This window comes from Pongo abelii, chromosome 3 (assembly GCF_028885655.2).
Source record: "Pongo abelii isolate AG06213 chromosome 3, NHGRI_mPonAbe1-v2.0_pri, whole genome shotgun sequence".
Taxonomy (NCBI): domain Eukaryota; kingdom Metazoa; phylum Chordata; class Mammalia; order Primates; family Hominidae; genus Pongo; species Pongo abelii.
The window spans coordinates 99,084,006-99,098,302 of record NC_071988.2 but is presented as its reverse complement, the minus strand read 5'-3'; the positions used below and the strand labels follow the sequence as shown (position 1 = coordinate 99,098,302).

At 42.0% G+C, this 14,297-nt stretch overlaps 1 protein-coding gene across 3 annotated transcripts in view; it reads right to left on the bottom strand.

Annotated features, from left to right (window-relative positions):
• The window catches only part of MRPL1 (mitochondrial ribosomal protein L1), a 104,184-nt gene extending 90,617 nt beyond the window's left edge, over positions 1 to 13,567 (bottom strand). Inside the window, exons 1-2 of one of the 3 annotated variants that reach the window (XM_002814905.5) lie at positions 13,108 to 13,567; positions 2,596 to 2,707 (exon numbers count right to left, since the gene is read on the bottom strand). In XM_002814905.5, coding sequence (XP_002814951.2) covers positions 2,596 to 2,707; positions 13,108 to 13,138 — 143 coding nt within the window. In that variant the 5' untranslated portion in view covers positions 13,139 to 13,567. The other 2 variants (XM_009240123.4, XM_054554101.2) reach the window with 2 other exon arrangements.
• Positions 13,568 to 14,297: the final 730 nt, after the last annotated feature.

Sequence of the window (14,297 nt, the reverse complement as noted above, 5' to 3'; positions counted from 1 at the left end):
GATCACTTGTAATAGAAAAAGAATGGAAAGAAAAATGTGCATCAATAGGGGAATAGTTACATAAATTATGCACTACTACATTTCACACAATGAAATGCAGTTAAAATGACTAGACAGCTCCATATGAAACTATTCCCAAGATATACTGTTAACTCAAATGCAGGCGGTCCAGGTGTGGTGGCTCACACTTGTAATCCCAGCACTTTGGGAGGCCAAGGCGGGCGGATCACGAGGTCAGGAGTTTGAGACGAGCCTGGCCAACATAGTGAAACCCCATCTCTACTAAAAATACAAAAAATTAGCTGGGCGTGGTGGTAGGCGCCTACTTAGGAGGCTGAGGCAGGAGAATCATTTGAACCCAGGAGGTGGAAGTTGCAGTCAACCAAGATCGCAGCACTGCACTCCAGCCCAGGTGACAGTGCGAGAATCCATCTCAAAAAAAAAAAAAAAAGCAGGCAGTATGCAAAACAGGGTATATAGTACACTACCATTTATGTAAAAAACAAATAATATACTCATGTACTTACATATGCACAGACCATTACAAATGGCTAAAGGATGGGGTGGGAAGACGACCAACTTTTCACTACATACTATGCTTACCATGAATATCTTTTATCTTTTACCATGAATTATCTTTTATCTACTCACAGAGTTAACTAACTCATTTTACTTAATTCATTTAAAACAAAAAACAATTGTTTATGTTGCTGTCAGTTCACTGTGAAAATCTCAAAGACAGAGGAACGGAATGGGTGCCTTGTTCTTCTTCATATCATCATTTTGCACAGTGCCAGGCCTACAGCAGATGCTCAACAAAGTATGCTAAGTAAGAGGCAACTGAGGCACAGTTGCCTGATATTAAATTAAGTTTACAGAAATAAGAATATATTAAGTGAAAATTTACAGTCAGCAAAAACTTTCCACCCTTTAGTTTTCATTTTGGGTATCCCATAACCTAAGGACTGTATTCTAGCAAATTTCTTCATAAAGTAAGGTTTTTGTAGCTGGAACTCTATTTGCTTTGCAGACCCTATCCTCCAGAGCCAATGATTCTATTATTATATACTAACCATGAAGAGTGTGATAGTTCTAAAGTCAGAAAATTTAGGCTGAAATCCTTCCTCCAACACATTCTAGATGTGTAACTTTGAACGTATTACTTAACTTCTGGGCTTCCATTCCTTCATCTGTAAAACACTTACAATAGTATCTATGCTTCACAGAGTGTTGTGAAATTTAAAAGAACTAATATATGCTATGTGCTTTGTATAGCGCCTAGCACAAAGGAAGCATTCTATAAATTTTAACTATTATTATCCTAGAGCTTTTCGGCAAGAAACCAGATCCTGCTCTTGGAAATACAAAGTTGAGAGAACAGACTTCATTCCTTTACATATATCTTATTTTATTTTTGAGACAGAGTCTCCTCTGTTGCCCAGGCTAGAGTGCAGTGGCACCATCTCAGCTCACTGCAACCTCTGCCTCCCAGGTTCAAGTGATTCTCCTATCTCAGCCTCCCAAGTAGCAGGGATTACAGGCACACACCACTATGTCCAGCTAATTTTGTTTTGTTTTTTGTTTTGAGATGGAGTCTCACTCTGTTGCCCAGGCTGGAGCACAGTGGTGCGATCTCGGCTCACTGCAACCTCTGCTGCCCAGGTTCAAGCAATTCTCCCACCTCAGCTTCCCAAGTAGCTGGGATTACAGGTGCCTGCCCCCACACCTGGCCAATTTTTGTAGTTTCAGCAGAGATAGGGTTTCACCATCTTGGCCAGGCTGGTCTTGAACTTCCGACTTCGTGATCCACCCGCCTCGGCCTCCCAAAGTGCCGGGATTACAGGCGTGAGCCACGGCGCCCGCTAATTTTGTATTTTTAGTAGACATGGGGTTTCAGCACGTTGGCTAGGCTGGTCTCGAACTCCTGACCTCAAGTGATTTGCCTGCCTTGGCCTATCAAAGTGCTGGGATTATAGACGTGAGCCACCACGCCCCCCCCAAAATAATATAAATTTATACCCAATATATATACTATGCAAATCTGAAATCTTACTATGTAATCATAGTACGGATAATCTTCTAATACTTGATGTATAAAAAGTGCCTAAAAGGAAAAAATGTAATTTAAAGAACAGAAAGAAATAGACACAGAGAGAACACCTTAATTAAAATTCATTAATTGCAACAGTGGGTTCTGTTCTAAAAAGGCAGTGAAAGCATACTGGAAAAAGCTTTGGTTCTGGAATAAACTCCATGGATTCAAACCCTAGCTCTAAAATTTAGTAGCTCTCTGACCTTGGGCTAGTTATATAACCTACCAGTGCCTCGATTTTCTTCTCTGTAAAATGTGCATAATAACAATAGCTTCCTCATAAGGTTGCTGTTGAGAATAAGTTAGTTATTGAACATCAGTGTTCAATAAATGTTAAGTATTATTATGTCTTATCTTTCCTTCAGGACTATAAGGTCGATGAAGCAGAAATAATAAACTTTCACAACTATATGTCCTGGTAAATCTTTATGGAACTAAACATGCTTTTTTAAAAAAAATTAAACGATAACAAATGAAATAATAACTAAAAAAAAAATACTTACTTTGTAGCAGCAGCAAAATGTCTGTTGGGCACTTGAATGTTTACAACACAAGAACAAAGTGATGTCTGATAAACCATCTTGGAAAGGCTGTGCCTTTGATGATGTATCAAGGCTTGAAAGGAAAAACGTAAAATATTAACATTAAATAATCATTATATTCATAATTTTTTAATTTTAAAAATCAGTATTCTCAAAATGAAAACAATATTTTGTGATTTTTAATCCTTCTTTTAAAAGTGTAATAATAGCCAGGCACGGTGGCTCATGCCTGTAATCCCAGCACTTTAGGAGGCTGAGGCGGGTGAATCACGAGGTTAGGAGATCGAGACCATCCTTGCTAATACGGTGAAACCCCGTCTCTACTAAAAATACAAAAGATTAGCCAGGCATGGTGGCACGCGCCTGTAGTCCCAGCTACTTGGAAAGCTGAGACAGGAGAATCGTTTGAACCCAGGAGACGGAGGTTGCAGTGAGCCGATATAGCGCCACCGCACTCCAGCCTGGGCGACAGAGTAATACTCCATCTCAAAAAAAAAAAAAAAGTGTAATAATAGAAACCACAGTTCTTGAAACTAAAAGCAGGTAAATACATCTAATATTTAAACTGTCTTATCTTTTTTTTTTTTCTTTTAAAGACAGGCTTTCACTCTGTCACCCAGGCTGGAGTACAGTGGCATGAACATAGCTCACTATAATCTTGAACTCCTGGGTTCAAGTGGGCCTCCCTCCTCAGCCTCTCAAGGCTCTGGGGTTTTCATCTATTTTTAACTTAATCTATTTCATATTCATCAGAGTATGTTAGTTCTATTATTAGGGAATATGTATATGTATCTCAAAATTTCTTAATTTATTTTATTTATTCATTTTTACAATAAATAAGACATTAACACAGTTGCCCAAGTACTTCTGAAGATAAGAACAAAGTAGGGCACTGGATCTGCGAGAAATAAGAAAAACGTGCACAGGTCTTCGAAGGTATTGTTAATGTTCTATTTTTTAAGCTTAATAATGAATATTTAGAATGTCAAGCTATTATTATTCTTTATATTTTACCTATATTCTTTTGCGTGTGTAAATATTAGAAATATGTTTTTATTTAAAGATTACAAAAGTAAAGTCTTCCTCCTACACCTGGCCCCCAGCTTCTCTCCCATGTTAGCAATACCTTATGCATCTTTTTAGAAACACTATATACATATATAAACATATAGGCACCAATATATTTCCCTCCTCTTTTATAAAATGGTAGCATACTCTAATCACTATTCATCTTGCTTTTTCAGCTAAAGGTATTAGAGCCTATTTTCACAAACATACACACATATACATGAGATGCAGATGAGATTTTATGTGTGCCTTTCATAAAGGTGTGTGTACATGCATACATTTGAGAGATCATTTCATATCAGTTTATAAAGATTTTATTGCCTAGTGTGGTGGCTCATGCATGGAATCCCAGCACTTTGGGAGGTCAAGGCAGGCAAATCGCTTGACTGCAGGAATTTGAAACCAGCCTGGGCAACATGGTAAAACCCTGTCTCTACAAAAAAATGTACAAAACATTGGGCCGGGCGTGGTGGCTCACACCTGTAATCACAGCTGTTTGGGAGGCCAAGGCAGGCGCATCACCTGAGGTTGGGAGTTGGAGGCCAGCCTCACCAACATGGAGAAACCCCGTCTCTACTAAAAATACAAAATTAGCTGGGCATGGTGGCTTATGCCTATAATCCTAGCTACTCAGGAGGCTGAGGCAGGAGAATTGCTTGAACCCGGGAGGCGGAGATTGCAGTAAGCTGAGATCACACCATTGCACTCCAGCCTGGACAACAAGAGCGAAACTCTGTCTCAAAAAAAAAAAAAAAAAAAAATACAAAAAATTAGCCAGGCGTGGTGGCGGCACACATCTGTAGTCCCAGCTACTTGGGAGGCGGAGGTAGGAGGATCACCTAAGCCCAGGAGGTTGAGGCTACAGTGAGCTGAGCTGTGGTTGCCCCACTGCACTCCAGCCTGAGAGACAGTGAAAATCTATCTCAAAAAAAAGAAAAAGATTTTATCTTTTAAAGCTGCAAAGCACTCCACTGTGTGGCTATATAATTTACTTAATCAGTGGCCAACCATTAGGTCATTTGTAATGTCTTACTATTATAAACAGTGCAAAGTGAATAATCTTATACAAACATCATTTTGCACAAGTATATTTATAGAATTTCTAGAGGTGAATTTGCTGACAAAGGATATAAACATTGGTAATTTTAATAAATACTGCTCATTTAGTAACAGTACTATATACATTTCCCACCAGCAATGAAAAGATCACTTGTTTCCACACACTTGTGCCAACATAGTATTTTTGCATTTAATGCTATATTTGTCTACGATGCACCATCTCCAAATCTTTCCACGGCCTACTCCTCTTTTTTTTTTTCTTTTTCAGACAGGGTATTGCTCCTTCACCCAGGCTGGAGTGCAGTGGCACAATCACAGCTCACTGCAGCCTTGACCTCCACAGCTCAAGCAATCCTCCCACCTCAGCCTCCTGGGTAGCCAGGACTACAGGTGTGTATCACAAGCCCAGCTAATTTCTGAGTTTTTTGTAGAGACTGGGTCCCACCATATTGACCAGGCTGGTCTCAAACTCCTGAGCTCAAGGGTTCCTCCAGCCTTGGCCTCCCAAAGTGCTGGGATCATAGGCATGAGCCACCACGCCCAGCCTAATCCTATTTATATCAGCTCAAATGTCATTAAAGCTACATGCCAATTTCATCTCTAATCTTCCAAGCTGAAGTGCAAGATAACCACCGAAACTGTGAATTCTGTGAACATATAGGAGTGACACCTGAGGCAGTGTAGGAGACCTGACTGCCACTGAGAATTCTTTGCAGCAAAGCCACAAAGGGCTACAATGGCTAGGAAGAAAAACTGAAACAGACTAACAGGTCCAGTTCCTGTCCTCGAGAATCTCAAATTTAGTGGGCTATATACTGTTATACAACAGTCTAGAAGATGCTCCACATTTTTAAAGAAGCCAGTTATCTTGAAAAATCACATATGATAAATGAAGGAACAAGCAATTATCCATTCAAAGCTTGGCAAACACTTCCAAACAATTCTAGTTGTACTCAACAAGAACCTAACAACCTTGGAAGATCCCAAAATAATAATTCTCTTGGGGAAACAAACAAAAAAATCTCTTGAACATATCAATTGCAATCTGCTATTTTAAAAAATCAAGGCCAGTCACGGTGGCTCATGTCTGTAATCCCAGCACTTTGGGAGGCTGAGGCAGGAGGAACCCTTGATCCCAGAAGCTCAACCCAGCCTGAGCAATAGAGTGGAACCCCATCTCTACAAAAAATTTAAAAATTAGCCAGGTTTGATGGTGCACAACTGTAGTCCCAGCTACCCAGGAAGCTGAGGTGGGAGGATTGCTTGAGGTGGCAGGATCACTTGAGCCAGGAAAGTTGAGGCTGCAGTGAGTTCTGATCTCACTACTCCACTCCAGCCTGGGTGACAGGAACCCTGTCTCAAAAAAACAAAACAGGCTGGGCGCGGTGGCTCACACCTGTAATCCCAGCACTTTGGGAGGCTGAGGTGGGTGGATCACCTGAGGTCAAGAGTTTGAGACCAGCCTGACCAAGATGATGAAACTCTGTCTCTATTAAAAATGCAAAAAAAATTAGCTGAGTGTGCTGGTGCAAGCCTGTAATCCCAGCTACCTGAGAGGCTGAGGCACAAGAATCGCTTGAACCTGGATGGCGGCGGTTGCAGTGAGCCGCGCCACTGCACTCCAGCCTGGGCAGAAAGAGCGAAACTCTGTCTCAAAAACAAAAAACAAACAAACAACAAAAAGCAAGCAAGCAAAACCACTACTATCAGTCATGACAACCAGAAACTACAATTTTCAACAGAAATCAAACGCTACAAACCAAAAGAAATCAAATACCACTATTTAAGTAGCACTGTTAGATCATGATATCTATATTTTCAATCCTTTTGTAGTCAATTTGTCTAGCTGTATTATTTTATCTCCTTTATTAATACACTGGTCTTCCCCTTATTCTTAGCATATAACTTCACTTGCTACTTCAGAGAAAATAGCCCTCAGAACTTCCTGAACTACTGAGTCTCCCTGATCCAGCACTCATTCTCGAAATCTCTCCCATCCCGTGGCAATGAGATAGAAAACAACTCCCTCTCCTTTCTTATCTCTTTTAATTGATAGTGAAAGGTTAGAGTTCCCTTGAGGTCAGTCCTATACTGCCTTCTCACCTGACTCTATAATCCTCACTCTCCCTAGGGAATCGTATCCATCTATTCTTGCCTTTCTGCTACAACCATCACAGTCCAGGCCACCATCACCTACCACCTGGATTACTGCCACAGCCTCTAAACTGTTCTGTCTTCCACACTTGGCCCTCTCCATTTGTTTTCCACCTATTAGACGGATCATTTTAACATGAAAATTTCATCATGTCCTTAAAATACTTGGATGGCTAAACTTGGCTCTTTGAACAAAGGAAATTTTTACCAACGTACTCCATGAGCTACTACTAAACTGTCTAGTGAGCATCCTCTAGCACCACTCTCCCTCATGTTCACCACACTTCAAATACACTCATCTTCTTTCACTTACTTGACCCTAAGAATTTTCATAATCTTCCATCTATGACATCTTCCCCTATTGCTTTCCACTCCACTAGTTCATAGTAATACAGTTATCTTTCAACGACTCTACTTAACATTATTTCTTCAGAAGAGTCTCCCCTGAATAGATTAGGTCTCTCATATACATTTGTATAGCATCTTATACTTTTCCTTCACAGCACTTACGACAATTTTAACTAAAGAAATAATTATCCAGGTCGGGCGTGGTGGCTCATGCCTGTAATCCCAGCACTTTGGGAGGTTGAGGAGGGTGGATCACAAGATCAGGAGTTCAAGACCAGCCTGGCCAACATGGTGAAACCCCATCTCTACTAAAAATACAAAAAAAATTAGCCAGGTGTGGTGGCATGCTCCTGTAATCCCAGCTACTCGGGAGGCTGAAGCAGGAACTGCTTGAATCCCAGAGACAGAGGTTGCAGTGAGCCAAGATTGCGCCACTGCACTCTAGCCTAGGCAACAGAGGAAGACTCCATCTGAGAAAAAAAAACAAAATGTACACACAAAAGTTAGCTGGGCGTGGTGACGCGTGCCTGTAGTCCCAGCTACTCAGGAGGCTGAAGCAGGAAAATCACTTGAACCTGGGAAGCAGAGGTTGCAGTGGGCCAAGATCGTGCCACTGCACTCCAGCCTGGGCAACAGAGTGAGACTCCATCTCAAAAAGGGGGAAAAAAAAAAAAAAAGAAATAACTGGCCAGGCGCGGTGGCTCACACCTGTAATCCCAGCACTTTGGGAGGCTGAGGTGGGTGGATCGCAAGGTCAGGAGATCAAGGCCATCCTGCCTAACATGGTGAAACCCCGTCTCTACTAAAAATATAAAAAATTAGCCAGGCATGGTGGCGGGCACCTGTAGTCCCAGCTACTCGGGAGGCTGAGGCAGGAGAATGGCATGAACCTGGAAGGCAGAGCTGGCAGTGAGCCGAGATCATGCCACTGCACTCTAGCCTGGGCGACAGAGCAAGACTCCGTCTCAAAAAAAAAAGAAATAACTATCCAAGGCTGGGTGTAGTGGCTCACGCATGTAATCCCAACACTTTGAGAAGCCAAAGCGAGTGGATCGCTCATGCCTATAATGCCAGCACTTCAGGAGACTGAGGTGGGAGGATAATTTGAGCCCAGGAGCTCAAGACCAGCCTGGGCAACATAGTGAGACCCCGTCTCTTGAAAGAAAAGAAAAGAAAAAGAAAAGAAGTATCCAATTAATTCCTGCTCCTCAATAGATGGTAAGCATCATGGGCAGGAAATGTATATAGCTTGTTCAGCATTGTATACCTAGCACCTAGCACAGTGTTTGTCAAGTGAAGACTTTAAATAAACATTTGTTGAATGAAGAAAATTTGAACAAATGAGAGCAAAAACTCGACTCAAATATTATACATTACAATACATGAAAGGGACCATTTTTCTGATGATCCATTTATTCATTCATTCATTCAACAAATAAGCCAATGAAACGTGTTAGCACTGCTTGAAGAATTTAGGTACATCAGTGAATAAAACATAAAAATCCCTATCCTCATAGGGCTTATGTCTACAGGGGGAAGACAATACCAATAAAAATAATTGGGGGATGGAGGCACTGCAGGATAAAAGGGATTGTATCAGGGGAAAGTGGTTTGCAATTTTAAGCACAGTGGTTAAGACGAGCCTCATTAAAAGGGTGACATTTGAGGCCAGGCATGGTGGCTCATGCCTGTAATCCCAGCACTTTGGGAGGCCAAGGTGGGAGGATCATGAGGTCAGGAGTTCGAGACCAGCCTGGCCAACATGTTGAAACCCCATCTCTACTAAAAATACAAAAATTAGCTGGCCGTTGTGACAGGCGCCTGTAATCCCAGCTGTTCAGGAGGCTGAGGCAGGAGAATCGTCTGAACCCAGGAGGTGGAGGTTGCAGTGAGCCGAGATCGCGCCATTGCACTCCAGCCTGGACAACAAGAGCGAAACTCCGTCTCAAAAAAAAAAAAAGGGTGATATTTCAGCAAAGAGTTGAAAGATATGGGAAAGTTAGCCACGCAAACACCGAGAAAGTGTTCTAGGGCAAAGATCCTAAGGCAGGAGTGTTCTTAATGTGTTTAAGAAACTAGAAGGCCAGTTGGTTACAGCAGAGTGAGTGTGAGGGAGGATAGATGGAGAAGAGGTCAGAGAGGTCAGCTGGGTGAGGTGGGGGTAGGAGAAGGTAGGCACAAGGTAATATCGAAGACTTGTACACCAATGCTACTCAACAGAAGAATAATGTAAGCCGCATGTACAATTTTAAATTTTCTAATAACTACAATACATAAAAAGAAACAGTAAGTTAATATTTTCTCACTAATACCCCAAAGTATTATTAAATTATCAATGTAAAAAAATTGGGCTGGGTGTGGTGGCTCACGCCTGTAATCCCAGCAGTTTGGGATGCCAAGGCGGGTGGATCACCTGAGGTCAGGAGTTTAAGACCAGCCTGGTCAACAGGGCAAAACCTCATCTCTACTGAAAATACAACCATTAGCCGGACCCCGTGGCATGTGCCTGTAATCCCAGCTCCTCGGGAGGCTGAGACTACAGAATCACTTGAACCTGGGAGGCACAGGTTACAGTGAGCCGAGATCATGCCACTGCACTCCAGCCTGGACAACAGAGCAAGACTCCATCTCGGAAAAAAAAAAAATTACTGAGGTATTTTACATGTTTTTTTTTTTTATGCTAAGCCCTCAAAATCTAATGTATATTTGACAAATTCAATTCAGATTAACCACATTTGAAGTGCTCAATAAATAGCAGCTAACAAAATGAACAGCACAACTGTAGGCCATTCTAAGGGCTTTGGATTTAGAAAAACGGAAAGGCTTTGCAGAGTTCTGAGCACAGGAGTAACATGACTGAGGTCCTTAAAGGACGAATTTCACTACCCATTGACAGTAGACTGTAGAGAAATCCAAGTGAGAGATGGTAGCACGTTGGAACAAGGTAGCTGCAGTGGGGCAGTGAGAAGTCAGAGTCTGGATTTATTTTAAGCGTAAAGCCAACAGGATTTGCCAACTATTTAATGTAAAGTGTGAGATACAGAGAGGAGTCAGCCAGGTGCAGTGGCTCAGAGCCTGTAATGCCAGCACTTCAGGAGACTGAAGTGGAAGGATCACTTGAGCCCAGGAGCTCGAGAGCAGCCTGGGCAACATAGTGAGATCTCATCTCTACCAAAAAAAAAAATTAGCTGGTCATAGTGGGCCCCAGAGGTCAAGACTGCAGTGAGCCATGACCGGGCCACTGCACTCTAGCCTGGCCAACACAGTGAGATCCTGTCTCAGAAAAAAAAAAAGAGTCAAGAATATTCTGAGGTTTTGGCCTGGACAAATGAAGGATGGAATTGCCTTCAAATGAGAAGAAAAAGACTGCAGGCTATGACAATCAGTTTGATTTTAAACAACTGCAAGGTGCTGATATGCTATCAAAGTGGAGATGTAGAATACTCAGATGAGCATAAGAATCTAAAGTTCAGAAGAGTGATCCCAACTGTAGATATAAATTTGATAACCATTAAGGTATAGACAATAATCTGCTGGGCACGGTGGCTCACGCCTGTAATCCCAGCACTTTGGGAGGCAGAGGTCAGTGGATCACTTGAGATCAGGAGTTCGAGACCAGCCTGGCCAACATGGTGAAACCCCACCTCTACTAAAAATACAAAAATTAGCCGGGCATGGTGGCTCGTGCCTGTAATCCCAGCTACTTGGGAGGCTGAGGCACAAGAATCGCTTGAACCCGGGAGGCAGAGGTTGCATGAGCCGAGATCGTGCCACTGCACTCCAGCCTGGGTGACAGAGCAAGACTCCATCTCAAAAAAAAAAAAAAGATATAGACAATAATTGGCCATCCATTTCTCCAACAGCCAGGAAGAATGCTGGTATTGAGGCTGATACCTAACAAGAACAGTAGCTACTGTGGCTTCCAGTGCTTTAATGAACCTCAGATGTGGGGCCTTCTGGAAAAACATTTGCAATTTCATATTGTTGAAGCATTCATTGTATCCCTGGGGGTTTTAGCTATGTTTGCTGTGGCTGAGCCAAGAAAGAAGGCATATGTCGACTCCTACAGAAATGATGATTCCATAAAAGATTTTGAGGAGATGAGGAAAGCTGGTATATTTCAGAGCACAAAGTGATTTTGCAATATAAAGAATTTCTTTGGGTTGAATTACCTAAAAGTTTGTCACTGACCTGTGTTCTTGAACTATGAAATGTGAATATGTGGGCTAGACAGTTTCTCTTGATAAGTAAACAATTAAAAAAATAAAAAAGATAGACAATAATCAAAGCCACAAACTTTGGATGAGCTAACCAAGGAGTGAATTTAGATACAGAAGAGATGAGAATGAAGGATGGAACCCTGGCTTCCAGAACATTCCAAGTAAAGAGACTGGGGAGAGGAAGAGGAACCAGCCAAGTAATGTGAGAAAAAATGACACATGAAATAGGAAGACAATTAACAGAGAGATATCCTAGAAGCCAAGAGAAGAAAATGTGACAAGAAAATTATAATATTCAGGTATTTTTGGTTTCTTTGGATTTGTGTAACATAACGATTTCTGTCATACATGAAGATGCCTTCAACCTCCTTTCAGAAATAATATACATTTTGGTTTCCTCACATAGTAGGCATCAGGGTCTGTTATTATCTCTTGTCATCCCTAATTTTTGAGCAATAACTCTCTTGACACAGTTTTCCTGCAAAGAAACTCAAAAAAAAAAAAAAAACTGTGATGCAGTGTTAAATATACATATATCACTGACCTACGATTGCAAGCTTCAGTACTTCCTCTGCCATTTACTAGTTATATGAACTTGGCCACATATCTAATAAGATCAGTTTCTTCCTCTGTAAAATGGGGGTAATGCTGGCTACTGCTTCTACCTAAAGACCTACCTAAATTAAACAATATATATCACTGGACTTCAAAAACACAAAATAAAAGCAAAAAGCGTTGCACAGGCCGGGCGCAGTGCCTCACGCCTGTAATCCCAGCACTTTGAGAGGCCAAGGAGGGCGGATCACCTGAGATTAGGAGTGCAAGACTAGCCTGGTCAACATGGTGAAACCCTGTCTCTACTAAAAATACAAAAATTAGCAGGGCGTGGTGGCACACGCCTGTAGTCTCTGCTACTCGGGAAGCCGAGGCAGGAGAATCGCTTGAACCTGGGAGACGAAGGTTGCAGTGAGCTGAGATCGCGCCACAGCACTCCCAGGCTGGGTGACAGAGCGAGACTGCCGTCTCAAAAAAAAAAAAAAAAAATTGTTGCACAAGAAACGGCTGTCATCGTAGATAAAAAGTTGAAATTATTAAGATGAAAAGAGGCGCTACCAAGAGGCACTACAGAATTAGCCTTCAGATGATAAACGTTGATCCAAATTAGACCACCTATGGAAGTTTAAGAACTGGTATCGCCTATAACGATGTAATTCAGAAAGCACCAAAAAGCACTTTGAAAATTGCTCTAGTTTACAGACTTAAGCCACTCAAATACATCATCTTTCCCTTACCAGAACTCACCTCACTTATCACACTCCACTATCCGCAGCCCACAGCCCAATATCAGAGACGACCCAATCCTTGCCTTCCCCATAGGTGGCTGGAGAGCGCTCGATGTACGTCCCGCTCCCACTCCCTCCCTCAGGGTGGACGTCTTCAGAATGGAGTGAAACCCTTCATAAGGTCACTTTTAAGTAGTAATGACCCACCCTTTGAAAAACCTAGAGACCAGCAACAGCACGAGGCATTTTCAGCACCCAGAGCAGAATCCGCCTTGCACTCTGCTGCAACCAGAGACTCGATGCCAGAGCCATTTCCCCTGCAAGACAACCCCCTGCCTTACCTCTACCCATGCACCTTACGGCCGCCGCCATGTTAGGCACTCCGGATTGCGTTCACGAAATTGTTCCTACGTTTCTACTGGGAAGAATTAAAAAAGGGTTCCGTTCTAGAATCCGCAAAGAGGGAAGGAGTTAAAAAGAGCAAGAGGAACGGGGCGGGGACCAAAATGAGCTTTGCTGCCGGCGTGGCGGTGTTACTGTTAGTCCTCCGTGCTGCACAGGACCCTGTGTTTCGTGGTTCCGGTATGGCTGGTTAACCACCTTCGGGAAAATACGATCCTGTTGGAGATGCCGTGATTATTTTAATCCTTCCTTCTTACTCTTTTTCTTTTTTGATCCTGCAAGTGTACTCAGAGCGACAATTTTAACAGGCTGTGAGAGTACTTAATACCCAACGTAAAATCTTGAAAAACAGGAACCCCGAAGCCCACTAGCTTTTTCCGCCACTTTTCCGGCCTTGGAAAGACTTATTTAAAAAATTCTCTAGGCCTTTTCGCCGCTACCCAAGGGAGGTGTCCAACTCATTGACAAACTTTCTTTGTTAATTGTCAAACTTTCTCTCAGCGCAAGATCAACCTTAGCTTTAAAATCTTACATTAATCTCTACATTTACCCCCTGCTGGCAAGCGAGTAGACTTGCCATTAGGATCAATTGAATAATAATACTTGACATTTATAAAACATTTCTAGTTTTAAAATGGCAGCTCCAAGACCCACGCACAAGTTATTCTGATAGGAAAAAAAAAAAAAAAAAACCCAGAATGAGGTACTTTCCATTACGTCACAGCTGTCAGTGTGGTTTATCTAAAACAAATCTGATTACGGATTTTATCACTTCCCAGTTTACCTCCCCCACAACACACACACACACACACACACACACACACGTTTCTCACCTCCATAACTTGGTTCATTCTATCTTCTCTGCTTCGTGTGTACTGTACCCTGCATCACCTAGGTAACTTTTTAAAGATTTCGCCTCAGGCTATGTTTCTTTTAAACAGTTTTGAGATATAATTTACATAGCATACAATCTACCAATTTAAATTGTACAATTAAATGGTTTTTAGTATGCTCAAAGAGTTGTGCAGCCATCACCACAATATATCAGTTCTTGTCACCAGTCTGAGCTTTTTATGGGTAGAAACCATCTTATTCATTCTTGTAACCTCAGCACATACTTCAGTGCCAG